This window comes from Amphibalanus amphitrite, unplaced genomic scaffold (assembly GCF_019059575.1).
Source record: "Amphibalanus amphitrite isolate SeventyFive unplaced genomic scaffold, NRLGWU_Aamphi_draft 000688F_arrow, whole genome shotgun sequence".
In the NCBI taxonomy this organism is placed as follows: Eukaryota; Metazoa; Arthropoda; class Thecostraca; order Balanomorpha; family Balanidae; genus Amphibalanus; species Amphibalanus amphitrite.
In genome coordinates this window covers 159,916-179,177 of record NW_024882182.1, presented here as the reverse complement: position 1 = coordinate 179,177, position 19,262 = coordinate 159,916, and the positions used below count along the sequence as shown (strand labels likewise).

Here is a 19,262-nt window from a genome sequence, read left to right as displayed (position 1 = left end):
GGCTCGGCCAATCCTCTCCTGACCCGGCGACGGTGGCGCCGCCGGCGACAGAATGACGTACCAGCCGAGCCGAGCCGACTCGCCACTGATATTCCGCAGGCCCTGAGCTGTCAGCGGCTTTTTTCAACGAGGATATAATTACAGACGCCGCGAGTCAGCACAACAGCTAACGCCACGCCGGCCCTGATGAGCACCAACGAGAAAATCCGACTTGGCCGTCGCTCCGCGGCCACATCGGCATAAAACATTTTCGTTCCCGAAAAAATACAGCACGCACGCCGGTCAGAAAGCTGATCTGTCTCCGCCACCGCAGCGGGATAAAGTCACGCCGTCAGCACCCCGACGGCAATCACTGGCTGATTCCAGCTTTCCGCGGCTCCTCACATCATAAACTGGCTACCTCAGACGATTGGACTACAGCTGTAACAAACAGGTTTATTCGGCGGTGAGAGGGTACAATCGCTTACTACAAAACACCTCTGCTTGTCAGCGCGTATAGCTGCCGCGACACGTGGCACGTGGGCCCCAACAGGCGCGTGCCGTGCCGCTCCGGGCCGCACGTGCTGGACATCTGGTCAAATCGTACGAGGCTGCGGGAACGCCGACACACCAATAAATACAGCTCTGGCGGCGCACGGACGGTCTCTCTCTCCTCTTTGATCGATAGCTGGGTGACACCCCTCCCCACAGATAACAGCGACCCGGCCCCGTCCCCAGAACGGGACACCTCTGCCCCTCCCGGCCCTCCCCGGCGCCCGCCGCCGTAAGTAGGTAAAACAGCACAGTCGGCGGCTCGGGACGCCGCGCCGCCGCCGCGCCCCACCGCCGGACAAAGGCGGCGGCACCTGGAATGACGAGCTCGCTCTCCTGACCTCTCAGGAGACGCTGTAACAACGGGCGGCACGCGGCCGGCGGCCAAAACCGACCCGCCGGCCGCCGCCGTAAAACGCTCGCCCCGCCTGGGAGCCTAAGAAATCACCGTCCGTGCCTGCCGGGCGGCGATCGCTCCGCCGGCCGGCACAAACGGCCTGGTGGCGCAGAAAAATAGTCTCGCTTAGATTCTGAATGTTACAGGTTAGGTGTCGGCGCGGCCGGTGCGGGCCGCGGTCACAGCGCGCCAGGAATGATCCGTCTCCAGCGGCCGCCCAGCCGCTCAGAAGAACAATATCTCCTCGGAGTCGGCGGCGGCGGCCGGCGCCGAGCTGGGGGCCGGGGCGGGGGCGGGGGCGGCCGGCCGCGGCGGCAGCTCGGGCCGGCCGGCCGTGTGCGAGCGCGTCTGTACGGCGCCGCTGACGGTGGAGGTCGGCTGGCTGGTGGTCACCAGGTGTGTCACTGTTGTGGTGGCCGGCCGGCGCGGCGGCGTCGGCCGCGACGGCATCTTGGGGTAGGTGTTGGTGCGCTGGGCGGCCTGCCGCTGCGGCGTACCGCCACCACCGCCCGTCAGCCGGTGGTAGCCCGCAGAGCTGGAGCCGCCGCCGCTGCGGCCCGGCCGGTCCTGGCTGAGTTTCATGGGCAGCATCTGCTGGACGCCGGCCGGCGAGCCGCCCTGCTGGCCGGGCGCGGCGGACGGCGAGCCTCCGGCCGGCGGTGGCCGCCTAGTCTCTCCGCCGCCACCTCCCCCGCCGCCCAGTGCCGACAGCTTGGCCAGTTTCATGGGCAGCTCCTGTTTGACGGGCGGAGGGTGCGCGCCGGCTGCCGCCGCCGCCTTCTGCTGGTTGATGGAGCTCAGCAGGTGGGCCGGCAGCGGAGGCCCGTCCCGCCGCACCATCGAGCTGGAGGGCTTCAGTTTGGGCGGCGCCGGCCGGTTGGCGGCGGGCCCGGCCGCCCCGGCGGTGGTGGGCGGCGGCGCCGGGCCGCTCTCGTCGTCCGCGGAGGCGGGGGCGGCGGCGGGGGCGGCCGGCTGCGCGGTGGTCACCACCTGCAGGTTGGGCGACAACAGGATGCCCTGCGAGCGCAGCGCGTCCAGCTGGCGGTACAGCAGCTCCCTCTGCTGGCCCACGTCGCTCTGCTCCTGCCGCAGCTGCTCCTGTGGGCCGACGGACGAGGACGGTGTCAGATACAGACCGGGGTAGTAACAGCTAGACATCAATCAACGCTGGTAAGAAGAGAGCAAAACACATCTCCTAGACCGTCGAGAGCAGGGCTGCGGAGTCGATGGATTTTCGGCGACTCCGACTTCGACTCCGGCTTTCAAAAACCAGCTCCGACTCCGACTCCGACTCCGACTCCGGGCAGAATTGTCGACTTCGACCGACTCCAACTCCCGACACCGCAGACCTCGCAGAGCTGCGGAGTCGACAGATTTTCGGTGACTCCGACTCCGACTCCGGCTCGGGTTTCTAACATCGACTCCGACTCCGACTCCGACTCCGCAGCCCTGGTCGAGAGTATCGAAATTTATCCATCACCTAATCCCCGGCTGTCCGCCGAACGCCATAGAACCACTACGAAATTAAAATAATCGCACACATATGGAGCCCATACAGCGCGCCGGTGCGGTGTGGAAATCCCTTCACCTACCTACCAGATATGTTCCGACAACTAGCCCCGGCCACGCTCCGTACCTGCAGTTTGGCCAGCTCGGTCCTCTTGCCCTGGATCCACTTCTCCTGGTTGTCTCTGTCCTTGTTCCACTCGGTCTTTTCCTTGGTGAAGCGGTCCTGCAGGTTCCTGAGTTCCTCGAGCTTGGCGTTCAGCCGGGTCTCTCCGCTGCCGGCGCCGCCGCGGCCCAGAGCGCCGCCCTCCTGGACACAGCTCCTCAGTCTGAGAGGGGGAGGGGGACAGTCAGTAGGGGAGGGGAGCACGGTCACAGTCATTGGGGTCTGTCCACCCTCCTGGACACAGCTTTTCCGTCTGACGGAAGGAGAGGGACACGATCAGCGGGGCCCTCTCGCCCATCCCTCATCTTCATTCTTCTATTCATTTACCTAACCCTTAACCCGCGACCGCCTGGGGGGGGGGGGGTCGGATCCGAACCCCCTCCGTTTTTCTTGACTAACTCATGAACCGCTTGCGCTATCAACTTGAAACTTCGCATACCTTCTCCCCCATCAATTTGACGTCTCCTGTGCAATTTTTAAGAAAAAAAATTTCCAAAAAATTCTGAGATATATCGATTTTAGTGATGTAACTACATGGCGTTTTCAGTCAAAAAATGGTAAATGTTTAAAAAATCGCCAGAAATCGAGGTTTTGAGCAAATTGCAAATTAAGGACATGAAAAGACGCAGCTGAACGAGTTCTTTAAAATGGCTATCTCGGATTTTCCATAAAATGCGTTTTTCACCCCTAAAAACAAAAAAAAAACTATATTTTTTGGAAACAGCTAATAAAATCCAAAATTTTAAGAATTTCCAAAAAACCGGAATATATGTTATAGAGCTCTATTAGAACATTAGATGTCCCAAATTTCAACATTCTATCTTGATTTTTGACCCCCAAATTGTAAAAAATAGCTCCAACATGCATGCATGGTGACGTCATAAGAATTTTCGCGAATTAGAGGCACTTATGAACATCGCATGTGAAAACAAATGGCACCACTAGATTCCTGGGACAAAGCTCGTCTAGAAAAGTGCATTTTTATGTCAAAAATAAAAAGTTGAAAAATTGACTTTTTTTCTTAGCCCTCGTTTAGTTATGTATGGTATAAACGATTTTTTATGCTTTCAATGCACACTTATCACCAGCACAGTGACTTGGGGTCACATATAACCATTACCATCGGATTTGGCGTGAAAAATAACCCGCGCCCGGCTGGGGGTCCTGGATTTCCACGCCCTGCTGGGGGGGGGGGGTGTTTGAACACCCCCCCCCCCTTCTAACTCGGCTCCTGGGCCACGTAGCGATACGTGGAAGGCGGCGTTCGAAAGAGCGTCAAAAATAATGAGGAAATCACTTCGGTCAATTTTTTGGTCAGGTCAAAGGTCAGGTCACCAGAGGTCATTGAAGGCAAAATTTCGCCGATTTCCAGGTCGAATGTCGACAATTTCCAAGAAGCCAACGCATAACTCGGGAACCAATAGAGCTACAGCGCCGCGGAAAAGCGCATTCGATAGCCCTATTAGCGCCCTTTCTGAGTAATTTTCTCAGATTTGACCTAACGTCAACGGTTTTGCCTGCAGGGGGCAAAAACTGCAAAAATAGCCGATTTTTTTGGAAACAGTTTTTCTGCAATAACTTTTGACCCAAGCCTTGTACGAGCTTACTTTTACCGGCATCGTGTTCCTCTCGTCAAGACGCATCGAATGAACTATAACTTGACCTTGAAAGGTCAACTTGAAAATTTGACCTCAGGTCAAGGTCATGACCTGACCGGAAAGGGTCATGTTGCATATCAGTCGATCCGTATCGTCGAGCTGAACACATCTAAGACGTTTTCATCGCTCTAGCATGCCTCTATCAAAAGTTATTTGCGAAAAACTGTTAGATACCATTCGTGACCTAAGATGACCTCAGGGCATAAACAGGGGTCACGGACACCATTTTCATGTTCAGTGTGTCTAAACCACTTGTAATTCAGTGTTTGGGAGCGTTTATAATGTCTTTCGTCCAAAAGAAGCGCATTTCAATTTTCTCCCATTGACTTATAATGGGGAGGTCGCAAAATTGACCTGACCTTAGGTCATCGATGTCAAAATTCTGAGATATACATTTTGTACATGCTATTGCTCTTAGCAATCGCTGAAAGTTTCAAAGCGATCGGTCACTCGGTGTAGCTATGACAGACATTGAAACTTTTTATGAGGTGAGGTCACTTCAAGTGACCTGGTGACCTGACCTTGAATGACCTTGGTTTGAAATTTTCACAACCCGTGTAGAATTGATGTATGATAAGGTGTACCAAAAACGGCGGCGCTCCGCGCCGCCGTTTTTGAGATATTCGCGAAAAACCACAAGGGGGGGTGTTCAAACCCCCCCCCCCCCAGCAGGGCGCGGGATAAGCGATAAAACATGTGTCGCACGCCCATGTAGCAGAAAGTGAAAACCGTGACCTTTCGTGACCTGACCTGACCTTGAACCGTACTTAGTATGACCCCTATACGCACATGGTACCTTCACTAGGTCTTTGAGGTCATTTGTGGTGAGTTTCGAGCAGCAGCTATCGATTCCGCTGTCCGTAAGCCTAATCATGCAAAACCCCTGAATTTGACCTTTGACCTGACCTTGACCCGAAAGTTGACCTCAATCTTAAAATCTTAAGAGTGCTTTGGGAAGGTCTCGTAGAGACCTTTCGAACGCCGCCTCGCGGGGCTCGATACGACCATTGGTTCTCGAGATAACAGGGGGGGGGGTCGGATCCGACCCCCCCCCAGGCTGATGTGGGTACGGAAATAGCCCAGGCGGTGCCGGGTTAACCCGCGCCCCAGTGGCGGTCTCGGCCAACTTCGCCCTAGTGAGGGGGGGCATATGTTACCACTCACCTCTAACTCAAAAACTAAGAGGGCTAGAAAGACGCAGTAAAAAGCAGTCGATAGCTCTCAATGCGTACGTTTGAAAGTATTTCGGTCATTTTTCACCTTAGAGCAATATTAGGGTCACCAGAGGTCATCAAAGGTCAAAATTTGCCAATTGTCATTATATTTTTCAGAAAACATGCCGCTATCTCAGGAACTATGGTAGCTAGAAAAACGCATCATAGAACAATCGATAGCTTTTGAACTCTTCTTTTGTAAAGGTCATTATCAATATTGACCTTAGGTCAACGGTTTAGCCTCCAGAGGGCAAAAACTCCAAAAATAGCTGTTTTTACGAAAAGTGTTTTTCGCCAATAACTTTCGACTACAAAAAGCCACCACATTTCTATTGCCAGAATCGTGTTCCCCTCACCGAGACGCGTCGAATGAACTATAATTTGACCTTGAAAGGTCAACTTGAAAATTTGACCTCAGGTCAAGGTCATGACCTGACCGGAAAAGGTCATGTTGCATATCAGTCGATGCGTCTCAACAAGAAAAACACAATGAGACCATCCCCAGCGTTCTATCTCTTTCCAATCGCGAGTTATTGGCAAAAAACTGTTTGTAGCCTCAAATGACCTCGGATGACCTTTCTAGAGGCTATCAGCAAAAATGACACCTTGGTCATCACGAGTGGACTAAATCATTGTAATTCTGAAATATTTGGACTGTTCCTATGCGTACACACGGATCTAGAGGCATTTTCATTTTTCTCCATTGACTTGTAATGGAAAGGTCATGCCACTGACCTGACCTTAGGTCACGGATATAAAAAATCCGAGATATACAAATTGTAGGCACCCATAACAGCATGCAATCCACCAAGTTTCGAACCTTTCTGACAAACACTGCAGGCTGGACATGATTGCAAACTTTTTTTAAGGCTTGGTCAGTTAACTTGACCTGATGAGCTGACCTGACATGACCTGGGGTCAAAAATTTCACACATTGTCCAAAATTGATGTACCAAAAGCTACCCCAAGCGGCGCGGCGCTACGCGCCGCGGTTTTTTATTCACACGCAAAAAACGTGACAGGGTGGTAACATATGCCCCCCCCCCCCCCCACTGGGGCGAAGGTTAACCCCGTTAGGTATCCACGGTTACGCTGTCACGGCCGTCGACCGGCCCCTCCCAACTTTCCCAGTTACACGGGCATCGTACTCCCTTACTCATTAAATAACAACTCCAAATGACACTGGCCGGTCATCCACACAGCCCAACCGCCGACAGCACCCCAACTCCACTCCTCTGAAACGAGTCAGTCTCTCAGTGGCACTCACAGCTCGACATTATTTGCCGACTGGGATATGACGCAGAGCATGGTCGACAGCGAGCGGTGCATCTGCAGCGCCGCCAGCTGGAACGCCTCGCTCGACAGCACCGGTGACGCCTGGCGACAGAAAACGGAACTCGTAGTACAGAGAACAAGGAACAGATCTATATAATATCGTAGGTATCTAAAAACACAATCAACATGAACAGACCTTCGATTTCTCATCTCCCAGCTCATAATGATAGACCTTTCAATCCCGACCAGACTCGTGTAACCATTATCCGACCCTGGCTGACGCTAGCTGTACCGACCTCTGGAGTCACCCGGCCGGGCCTCACTGACCTGAGTCCGGTTGGGCGCCGGCTCCTGTGGCTGCGGCTGCGACTCCTGCTCCTTCCCCGGCTCCTGAGCGAGCTCCTGGTCCTCAGCGGCCTCGTCAATGTTATCCTCGCTCGGGTCACGGCGCTTCACCGGTGCTGCGGGCCATCAGGTCACAGGAAGGTCACATCGAGCCCTCAGGCATGTTTTTAGTTTAGTACTGCCTGAGGCACGGTGAGAAGGCATCAGTCACTTCTTTGGGGCGAGAAACCAAAATAGAGTCAAATGATAAAAATAGAGTCCCGTAGCCAAATCACTGATAAACCACTCCTTCCTCTCCTTCCCGTACAATGAACTACTGCCCTATGGACTCTAACACGGAGAACGCAACAAAACCCCCACAACAGAACCCCTATCGTGCCGTCCCTGCACCTACTGGCCGCGCTGTTGTCGAAGCCGGCGAACGTCTCGGCTCGTTTGGGCAGCATGGGCGACACGTAGTCGTTGCTGTGGTGTTCTCCCACCGAGCTGGCCGACCGGGCCAGCGCGCCCTGGGCCGGGAACAGCAGCGGCGCCAGCCTGACGACACGGGGGGTTGGTTGGTGACTTATACGGTAGAGGAGCTGAACGTAGAGGGAGGAGAAGAGAAGGACGAGAGCACGGTCACGGAAATGTTAGTTGTCGGGACAGGACAGCGATAGAAACTGGGGCAGGGGAAACGTTCACATTATGATGGAATGAATGCATGAAAAAAATAAAACATATATCCCAACTGACAACTGGTTAGACGACAAAAGGTGTCGTTCATGGGTACGGAACACATCCCAGCGTGGCTTCGTAGCGAATGCGCCCTCCAAACAACATTGAGACAGAAAACAGGACTTGATGTCTACCGACCGGGGTATCGGAAATCAAACAGCGCACTTTGATTGGCGTTTGCTGCCAAACTGGTCAACATGGGTGGAACGCCCGCACGGCTGCCGAGTTTAGAAACGTCACGAACGCCCGTAAAAACGCCGATTTTAGATACGTCCCGAGTGCCCTCAGTGATCGAATAAAGACAAACATGTTACTGCTGGTGAAATATGCCCACAATTTTCATTAACTAATTAGTAAGAATTAGTTCATGAAGTTAATTAGAAATATTACACCCCTCACCAGGTAACTAGAGATTTATTTCGGGATCCCGGGATCCCGGGATTCTGGTCTTGTCACTAAAGGTCGTAAGAATGATTTCCTACTGACATATTTCGCGTCTTTTAGCTTACCACAAACAAAGAGGCAACCAAAAGCCATCCTTAGAGCATGTCATTTGCATTAAAAACGATTGAATTTTGCGAAGGAAACGTTCCGATTTGATTAGCATTTCCCAATTGGTCTTAATAAAACTGTGCGTCGACCAGTGCGTTTACAATCTCGTCACAAAGACGGGTTCAAGCACATCCAGGCCTCACTACCTCTTCGTCTACGCTACTCGTAGTAAGCACGACAGTTTTAAGCCGTTGCTGGTAGGTCTGTCTATCTTAAAACTCGCGACCAGTGTACACCAAATTTGGCAGCTCCCTATTTCACAATATTTTCAAGACGTCGCTTGGTCAATTCACCTCCTTCCGGTTCCGCTTTCATCACTAATGTCTCTCAGACTTTGCTCCAAAGTCGCTTTGAGGGCAGAGTCACTGACTGGGAGAGCTCCACTCTACCGTCTTCAACGTTTGAATCAGTGAGCTCTGCCGTCACTTGCGTGACATCTGTGACATCTTCCTGCGACACGAGCTCAAAGACTGTCTTGATGACCTCTTTTGTTCCGGCCACGGACGGACAAGTCAGAATCGCTGAACGATCCGTGATCCTGATAAAGATGTTGCAGCACTGATGCTGCAATTTGTTTTGGAGTTTGGGACCCTTTTTCGTACACATTTAAGCGGGCAGCGGCTTATCCGCTGTGGGTGATACCCGGAAGCTGCCAACACGGTCGATTGTGGACGGCCGATACGGGGTGCCACCTAAATAGTTTCTCTGCTTTATGTCACGCAGCACCATGAACTGTGTAAACAAGACTCGTGCAGCGACTGCATTCTTTTTATGGTAAAAAACTGATTTTTGGGGGATCCCGGGATTGGCGGGAATTTCGGGATCGGGATCGAAATTAAAATCCCGCCGGGATCCCGGGATCCCGATCCCGGGATTGCAATCTCTACAGGTAACCTCTTGCATGCCCCCCGCCGTCTCGCACCCTTCCATCACCCCCATCCTCTTTCTCCCCTCCCTCCTCTCTCACCTGGTGGCCTCCTGTACGGCGGTCTGCAGCATCTGTCGCGCCTCAGTCGGCTCCAATCCATCGTCCACCAGATGTGTGCACGAGAAGGTCATCGAGCCGAGCGCCGCCTGCAGTCGCTGGTCGTCCGGCTGGATCAGCTCCACGATATCCGCCTGGATGCGCAGCTTCTCCTCACAGAGCAGCGCCATCTGCAGGTCCTTGTCCTTGAGTAGTTTACTGAGCTGCCGCACCTGTGTGAGCTGCGCCTCGGACTGGGCGCGGGCCTCCTCACCGTCATTGGCGTCCACAGAGTCGTACGGACACTGCTTCACCGCCTCACTGCGGGGAGGGGGGGGGGGTTAGTGGGGGGTCGTACGGACACTGCTTCACCGCCTCACTGTGGGAGGGGGGATGGTGGTCGTACGGACACTGCTTCACCGCCTCACTGTGGGGAGGGGGAGGGGAGGGGTTAATGGGGGGGGGGGGAGTCGTACGGACACTGCTTCACCGCCTCACTGTGGGGGAGGGGGGAGGGGTTAATGGGGGGGGGGGGGTCGTACGGACGGGTCCGTATCAAAGCGTCCAAAACCGCAGCACCCAAAGTACGCAACATCCAAAACCGCAGCGTCCAAAGTACGCAACGTCCAAAATACGTCCAAAATCGGGTTTATAGGGGGCATTCACAAAGTCCAAAACCGAAACATCCAAAACCGCAACGTCCAAAAACGTATCATCCAAAAAACGCAACATCCAAAGACGCAGCATCCAAAGTACGTAACCTCCAAAACCACGACGTCCAAGACCACGACATCCAAGGCACGCAACATCCAAAACTAACCTAACCTAACCTAACCTAACCTAACCTACTTATTTTTGCCTATCCCTAACCCAACCTAACCTAACCTAACCTGATTTTGCCTACCGGGGATAAGGAAACCTAACCTAACCTAACCTTACCTAACCTAACCTAACCTGATTTATGCCTACCGGGGATAAGGAAACCTAACCTAACCTAACCTAGCCTAACCTAACCCAACCAAACGGTTTTGGATGTTGCGTACTTTGGATGTTGCGTACTTTGGATGATGCGTCCTTGGATGTTGCGTTTTTGGGTGATACGTTTTGGATGTTGCGGTTTTGGATGTTTCGGTTTTGGACGTTGTGAATGCTCCCTATATACCCGATTTTGGACGTATTTTGGACGTTGCGTACTTTGGACGCTGCGGTTTTGGATGTTGCGTACTTTGGATGCTGCGGTTTTGGACGCTTTGATGGTCCCCCGTACGGACACTGCTTCACCGCCTCACTGTGGGGAGGGGGAGGAGGGGTTAATAGGGGGGGGGGGTCGTACGGACACTGCTTCACCGCCTCACTGTGGGGGGGGGGGAGAGGGGGGTCGTACGGACACTGCTTCACCGCCTCACTGTGGGGGAGGGGGAGGGGTTAGTGGGGGGATGGTCTTACGGACACTGCTTCACCGCCTCACTGTGGGGAGGGGTTAATGGGGGGGGGTAGTGGGGGGGGGGGGGTCGTACGGACACTGCTTCACCGCCTCACTGTGGGGAGGGGGATGGGTTAGTGCGGGGTGGGGGATCGAACGGACACTGCTTCTCCGCCTCACTGCGGGGAGGGGGGAGGGGGAGGGGTCAGGGGATGGTGGTACACAGGATGGAGCGTTATTAACTGGTGAGTGGCGGGGAGTGATGATGGATTTGTACGAAAACACCAATATGGGGCGCTCCCCGAGTGAAATAACGCTGGTTGAACGAGCCTCCGCGTCGGTCATCATACAAATACAGCGGCACAACAACATTTCATACGCACCTCGCCGTCGCCATCACGGGCGATAACAGACGACACACTAAACGTGGCACAAGGCTGAGCGGGAGCGGGAAAACATGTGTTCGAAAAAAAGGTGACGCAGGTCCTGAAATGGGATCGACAAAAAAAAAACTACTGCAATTACAAGACTAAGGGTGATCATTATTGATGGCGTAGAAATCAAAAATTGTCTTGCACCAAAATTCATCTCCTTTTTCCACAGTATGACTGATGCGACTCCAGGGACGTAGCTGGAAGACCGTTGTGAAGTGCCCCGGATTTATCATTTGGATCACTAAAAAGTCGATATATGACTCAAGCCACACCCAGCCCGTTCCACCGAGGTCGCTATAACATATTCTTTCTCCTCCGACAAGTTAAGTCTATGGATGATTTTAATTGACCATCAGAGTGATCGCCTAAATCCAACGTCCCAACCCTACCGACCGACCACAAAAGGAGCCATCACGGCGCTTCACAGAGGCCCTATCGAGCCACCAGATCCAAGCCCATCAGCGACGTCCGCCGGAGCGAATCAGACGAACACGACACGCCGAAACATGTCACGGTACGGACACGCCACGGGTATGACCCACTCTGTGCCACCCATACACGGCAGGGGAGAGTAGAGATAAACACAACACGATGGAGCATATGGCAATACGATAAACACTGCATAACAAATCGTTCACCACATCGCATATGAGCTCATCACGTAACACATGTAGCATCCTTCCGCAGATCATCTGAGAATCATCAGAGAAGCATACAACCCTTCAATCTGTCCGCCCAAAAAGACGACAAACAACCCAGCGAGGTTCGGCGTCGACCATGACCCACCTGATGGACTCCATCCAGATGCGTTTGTCCCTCGGCATAGTGCAGTCCATCTCATACATGCCCGGCTCGTTCAGGTTGGAGATCAGGTAGATGCCCCGGCTGTCGCCGCCAGCTTTGTCGCGCACCAGCAGTCGTTGGAGGGAGACCACACCGGCCTGTCCGGGGAAGGGGGAGGGGGGAGGGGGTCAGCGGAGTACGGTGTCAGTGCGGTGTCAGTCAGTACTGTCAGTATGACAGTCAGTCAGTCAGTACTGTCAGGTCAGTATTGAGGGCCAAGAGGGGAGCAGAGAGATAAAGACAGAAAAAGGAAATACTGTACGGAAAGAAGCAAACGCAAGGAAAAATTAAAAACAGAGGCAAAAATCGAGGAAAGAGAGAAATATGATTTGTCAAGAGAAAGTCCTGAACAGCAAAGCCGAGAGCGTTCAAAAGGCATTCGGCTTTCTACATTGTTTCTATCTCAGGAAAGCAAATCAAGCCTAACTTCTTCAGCAAACACTACCGAAATACAGTGCCGAAAGATAACTTCGTTATAATGGAGTAACACAAATTGCAACAAAAATAGCCAGCTTGGCTGTTTGGCGGCATAAATTTAAAAGTCGGCGGTTCTCCCGGCAAGTTTGTTAATAATCGTCTCGGTCGCGGGGAATCTCTTACCACCACCAGAAGCCACCGCCCCAAAGAAGCGACAAGCAACCAGCAAGTGCCGGGCGATGATCCGATCTTCCCAAAACAATGCCCTAGTCTGAGTAGTCAGCCCATGATTCCCACGAGCCGCTCCCAGTAACACAATAATCTGCAGGTACAATACCGGCAAACCACCCCGACCATATTGTGATTATGATACACAAGTACTCATCAACTCAGCGTCCATCTGAGACGGCAGTGACCGAAATGGACGACCGAGCGTTGTCAGCGTCCCAGACAGCTCTTACATAAACGCACCGCCAGGCGGACCGACTGCACAAATCAGCCGCTGCCTGTCCGATTGGCCCGAAATCGCGCCGTAAACATGGGAGCCCGGCCTGATAGGAAAGCATCACACGCATATGCCGAGACCATTTCGAAAAATGGTGGGCTTGTTATTGAAAAGCTCAGTCGGCTAAGAGAGGTTGAGAAAGGGATGGCAGCTACATTATCAAAACAAATAGGTTGACTTATCAATCACACCACATTCTCTTATAGCAGCACATCAACCTGCCTGCAGGCACGCAAGCATTCAGAGCCTGATACCCTCCCGGCGGCGTTCCTCACCTTGCCCTCCTGGGAGACGAAGTGGTACTTCTGGTTACTCTCCTGCAGGAAGAACACCACGTCCGACATGACGATCACCTGCACGAGCAGCGGCCGGCCGCGAGCCTGCATCAGCGCCGCGCTGCCCTCGAACCTACGGAAAAAGACGGGCATGTGACAGGTTTGACAAACTTTAGTTTTGAGAGCGCGCAGTCTGCACGGGTCAGTGGTACCCATAGTGAGCAGTTCAGATCGTCCACTATCGTATTTGAAGTCCACGACAGCGTCCTAGTCGCTGTGTTTATGTGTGCGTGCGTGTGTCGATCGCGTACTGCTCCGTTTACTACACGTATGCTGAGCAGGGTGAAACGCAAACAACTGAACTGTGGCAGCAGATGGTCAACATTGTCCATGTTGCTTCAGTGTTCGGAAGTGGCCAGTCACTCCTTGAACAGTTAGGCAGGAGTAAGTCAGCGGGATACATTCTGACCATTTCCAGTCTAATCGTGTCGCTGTCAACGTCAAAACATTCCGCCCATATGCCGAAAACACCAAAACAGTCTACGGAACAGATTTTCCTCCGACAGTCGCCAGAGCGACCTCACAATCTCAGTCCGATTTCGGTGAAACCACGGAACGATCTCCGCCGCCACGGGGATGCCCCGTAAATGTCACCGATGTTCTGAATGCACGCTGGATGCAAATACGACCTTGTGTCGCAGCTGAGATGCATAAAGCAGTGCTGGCCGCCGCGCGGGGCCGGCGGAGCCCCGGGGATCGGGGCGAGATGTAGAGCCGCCGAGCTCGGCCGTTAGCCGAGGAGTCACAGATCTTCATCGGAGCAGTGGGGCGGCTGTTATTTCGGGCGGACGAGCCGGGGGTTCCTGCAGATCGCTGTTTACGGCGCCCGGGTGAGCCGAGCAGCGCCCGATCGACACACACATACACATAAACACAGCGGCGAGGAGCGTACTCGCGCGAGGACTCAGTCAGGAACAGGAAAAGGAAAATGAAGACGGTCTCTGCTCCGTCAGTAAAAGGACTAAAGGGCGGACAGAGGGGGAGAAAGTAACAGGCGATAAAAGAGCGACAGACTGCGGTAGACATTGAACAGGCATGATAAACAGATGAGAAACTATAGTCTGGCAAACCTAAGAAAGAATGGATTTAAGGTGCTGCGGCCGTTGATGCATGTGCATTTATATTGTGAGAGCATATTTTCTCTCACAATTTTTCACCCGAACAATGCATTAGCCATTACAAGTGACCAAAACACGCGCAAAGTGCTTCAGGACGTGCTTTAACTTCGTTCTTTCTTAGGTTTGCCAGACTATAGCCAGGGATCATCACATCTGCAAGGCCAGGACGTGCGAGCACCTGCAGATGATGAAATCCGCCCATGAGCAGCTGATGAAATGAGCTTTTATGGAACGCGTGGAATGAGAACATATTTACTCGGCTCCGCGGCATTGTCAGGAGTTTCACAACAGTGTCGTCACCGGCGAAGGTGTCCGACCGTAGCGTAAGTCGTAGTTACTAGTTGGACGTGCGTCATATTGATGATTTCTGATATGCTGGCCTCCACAATATGAATCAGCCATATCTAAGAGAAACATTACTTCATATCTCGAGCGCTGACGGACCCAAATATTGGAGACGAGGACAGCTGCTCAATAAACAGCGCTCCGAGACCGCACCGTTGGATTACGTGAGCGCGCCTGTGGCAGCAAACAAACGGCCTTTGCGCACACCTCCCCGGAACACGATCTCATTATCGTAAGGCGAACAGACCACCGCGAACCGTCAATTAGCGCCTCCTGCCCGTCTCCGCAGCAACTTACATGAGGCGTCGGTTGCCGCTGAGCAGATCCGACTTTTTGAACTTCTTGCCCTTGTAGAAGGCGGTCGACTTGGCGTCAATCTTGTTGTAGATTTCCAGGAGCCGCGCCTCCTTTTGCTTTTCCGCCACCTGAGCATTCACGTCTACCAGGATCTCCTGGAAAATGGTACGCGCACCGCGTCAGGGCGGCGAAACAGCTACCGTGGCCGTTAGTCAGATTAGGAAAAACAAACAAACAGCAAGCAAATAAACAAACGGAACGGGTGGCAGTCGCAGAGTCGGCTTACGGCTAAATTGACCATGGAAGAGAATTGAAGCTACGTTTGACAGCTTTAGACGATCGCCGTAAAATGTTTTAGCCTTTTCAATTGGTTTTCTTTGGTCGTGGTTTAAAACATAATGCAAGGCAAAAATGGAATAGGATAATGGTCTAGATAATTACAGTTGGTTTGCATTTCACTGAACTACTACATCACAACACCGGTAGTGGTTACAGTTGCTGCTCGCGTCTCGTCTGCCTGAAATGGGAGCGCCCGCATTTTATCATGCAGTAGGTACGCACCAGGCCCTGAATAGTTCACAGCCAAGGTCGAGTCGATCGCAATCCAATAAATTATGCCACAGGCGAAGCACACCACCAGAAGATGTACGTACATGCGTGTTACGGTCATGCTAAAATTCAGAAACACTCAATTTAAGATGACAGAATCTTGTCACAAATTTCTAGTAGAAACCACTTTTCCGTAAACATACTCATATCCTATGAAATTGCGCTTGTTACAGTCATATCAGTGAGCTGCCGCTCTCACCCGCACGCCCTCCTTCACCAGAGTGCGCTCATTGTCCCTGACTCGTCCTTACGGCTTGGGTTTATGAACAATGCCTTGACCCGAGCGGGTCATATACCTCTACAGCGCGCGTGGTCCCACCCACCACCCCGCCGCTGCGGCCAGCCCCACTGCGTAATTCTGCATCGCAGCTTTACTGCCAGCTCGGCGATAAAGGAAACAATAGTGCCCCTCCCGCGGGCCACGCCCGGTGACCTACAGACTCGGGCGGGGGTCGGACAAAGCCGCGGCGGCTCAGCGGCCGGGCCGGCGCGCCGCTGCTGACACTGTCCGCTGACACCGCCGGTCGCCCCTCCCCGGTCCTACAGCTCAGCACCCCGCCCCTCCCCGGTCCTCCTACAACTCAGGCCGGCACCCCGCCCTCCCCGGTCCTCCTACAACTCAGCACAGTGCCTGCCCCTCCCCGGTCCTTCTACAGCTCAGCATAGCACCCCACCCCTCACCGATCCTACAGCTCGGTACAGCACACCCCACTCCCCCACCCCCACCGCCTCTCCCCAGTCCTACAACTCGGCACGGCACCGACAAAGGAAGACCGTCGCGGCCCGGCGATATTAAATACCGACCATCCCCGACGCACCAGCAACGCTAGACAAGGCCACATGAGCGCTCCTATATCGACAGGAAGAGCGTGACGGCAGGTCAAACAGCCCCCGACTAACCATCTCACCCAGGAGTGATTCCCGTTTATTCACCCACCGTAAATACCTTCGCTCCCGCCCACCAGCCAGAATGTCTCACCCCCACCAGCGCCGGCCGCCACCGTTTCCGTTCGTACCTTGACCAGCTGTAGCGCCTTGGTGAGGTTGGTGATCTCGTGCTCCTGGTCGCGGCTGGTCTTGATGAGTGGCTCGATGAGCAGGGGGTACTTGGTGACGCGGTGGGTGACGAACAGGATACACTCGGGCACGCCCTTCTTCTTCAGCAGCGGGTGCAGGCTGCAGCGTCGGATAAACTCCTGGAATCTGAGGCAGGGGAGACGGGAGCGGTCAGACGGAGGTAACGCAACACGAGTTCAGCCTGCACCCACCGGGCCGCGTAAGTGATAAGCAAACAGAGATTGTAACACAGGAAAAGGCAGGGTGGTGGCAGCGCAATACAATTGACATATTTAACAACTAAAATATGACAGTTATATAAAGGAACAGGAAACATCAAATGGATCACATAGCACCGTTTAAGCCGTTTAAATATCAGCAGTTGGTGAGTCGTGTGCCTCTTCCCTTAATTCACTGGCAAATGTTTTGGGAAAAGCAGACTTAGACCCCCCAAACAACAGCTCGTTTGGCTTCTAAAACAGCACACCATCCTGAATAAATGACTAATCCTTCAGCGTAGCCGTTGCACGACAAACAAAACCAGTTGGTAGCATGTGTCAGGTAACGGAATACTGTGGCAGTAGAACACACAATCATATAAGCCCTGAAGTAGGTACTCATCTACTTGTTTCGGAAGCGAATCTGGCGAAATTCGCGACTCAAATGATATTGAGAAAGATAACCACACCCACCGCCCCAAATAATCACGGCTGACTGGCTTAAAACCAGCTTTAGAGGTAGCTAGTGAACTCGGATGAGTTACAGTAGAAAACATCTTCCAAAAAATAACACATTCGTTTACGCCTTAGGGCAGTTCAAATATTTTCAAGAAGCGGGTCTGAGATCAAATTGACAACTTTCTAGCCCCACGATCCATCAACACAACTTCCCCGCTATTATTTACCAAAGTGAGACAATCCTGCCAAAAGCCTTCGCCGAAATCGTATGTCTTCATACGACTTAAGAAACTTTCAATGAGTTAACAACTGAGTTGAGACTTGAGAGCAACAAAAAGCTTCCGATTCGCGGTCAGAAAAGAACGGACCCAACTGCACAAAATCACTCAAAACTTCGCCACAACCCAACATATAACCCCAATTACGACACGACTGGTCTGACAAGCGATCCATCGGCATTATCTTTTCACAAAAGCAGGCAAAACAGCTTTCAGTTTCAAATGGAGCTGAGAAGAACCAAACCATCCGGCAGTGTTCCTGGAATTCCGACCATATTCGGAACCCTGCATGTCATGAACGGCACAATAACATCTAGCTTATGTATACAAAGAACGCCAATGTCCTAAACTTTTCACGCCAGATATGCTTAAATGAAATGATTCAAATGAATATAGAAAGACAACATACTCGCCACTCATGAAGGTTTATAGCCTGAAATAGTCAGTCAGTGGCACATGACTTAGCATTCCTCACCAGATACCGTTGGTATGCGCAAATGGCCTCGTCTTATCGTAGTTGGCATTTGCGGAAGGTATCAGTATTCAGTGACATTTATCTGTTGAGAGGCTGCAATATAGTGCAACGTGCATTCTGCTCGAATGAAAGAATCCAACTCATTCCCAACGGGGGCAGCAAATAACACTGCAACTTCACACCATTTCCACGAACCGTAAACGTAAAATTAGGGAAAAGTGATACGAGCAAAGCTAAGCATAAGAGGTTAGTAAACACGGCCAGGGGTATTTGGTAAGACGTTAAATTGGAAAGCATCCATACCAGGAGCCCATAGAGAATTAATGTTGGCTTTGATGTTGTTGTTAACTCGCCGTTTATAGCAGACCGCTTTTTGGCTCGGCGGGTTTCGGGAGGGGTCGACGCTTTCTGATACTAACTTAATTGGAGAGGCGCCTTTGATTTAAGCTTTTTGCTTTTGCGCCAATCCTCTATTGTTTTGTTCGTTGTTCTTGTTTATATTTGATAAAATACAATGAACTGATCTGAACTGAACTGAACCGCAGGGAACTACTACCAAGGGCAGAACATGAGGTAATCGTTACCCATAGCAGGCGACATGGGGACTTCAACCACAAACTTAACGCCCGAAGTATTCGCTAACGCTCGTTGAAACACCCTCGAGACACTTCTGTGCAGTGACACCACGAGAAAGTTCCAAGACTGCACAACCACTCCACACGCAGAAACGGCCTTTTACATCTCCCCTCACTCCTCCATACTACACAAACACACACACCCGGTCACACACGTCGCATTACCCCGCCCCACCTACCTTCGATCCGCCTTCAGCATGTCCTTGTAGAGCGCCACACTCTCCGTGTGTTTGGAGCAAAACTCGCCGTAACAGTCGCGCATCTTGTCGCCAATCTCGCCGCCGAAATCGTCCAGCAGCAGGTCACCAAACTCCTCCACGTAGAGCGAGCGCCGCTGCCGCTCGCGCAGGTGACGCAGGAACGTCATGTGTACGGCGATCAGGTCGTCCAGCCGGGGGAAGAGCCGGTTGACCATCTCTGCTGTGTAGCCCAGCTCCTTCCGCATGCCCTCAGCGAACACCTGGCGGGGGGGGGGGTAACATCACATACC

The 19,262-nt window shown here is 52.7% G+C and overlaps 1 protein-coding gene across 4 annotated transcripts in view; it reads right to left on the bottom strand.

The window, feature by feature from the left end:
- Positions 1-421: 421 nt before the first annotated feature.
- LOC122364635 (rho guanine nucleotide exchange factor 18-like) overlaps positions 422-19,262 on the bottom strand; it is a 67,583-nt gene continuing 48,742 nt past the window's right edge. For all 4 annotated transcript variants that reach the window (XM_043335212.1, XM_043335213.1, XM_043335210.1 and 1 more), the window contains 11 exons: positions 18,952-19,232; positions 16,668-16,854; positions 15,043-15,197; positions 13,223-13,355; positions 11,969-12,123; positions 9,329-9,646; positions 7,487-7,629; positions 7,075-7,208; positions 6,740-6,849; positions 2,565-2,763; positions 422-2,026 (listed from right to left, as the gene is read on the bottom strand). In XM_043335212.1, the coding sequence (XP_043191147.1) occupies positions 1,154-2,026; positions 2,565-2,763; positions 6,740-6,849; positions 7,075-7,208; positions 7,487-7,629; positions 9,329-9,646; positions 11,969-12,123; positions 13,223-13,355; positions 15,043-15,197; positions 16,668-16,854; positions 18,952-19,232 (2,688 nt within the window). In that variant the 3' untranslated portion in view covers positions 422-1,153. The remainder of the gene's footprint in view (positions 2,027-2,564; positions 2,764-6,739; positions 6,850-7,074; positions 7,209-7,486; positions 7,630-9,328; positions 9,647-11,968; positions 12,124-13,222; positions 13,356-15,042; positions 15,198-16,667; positions 16,855-18,951; positions 19,233-19,262) is intronic.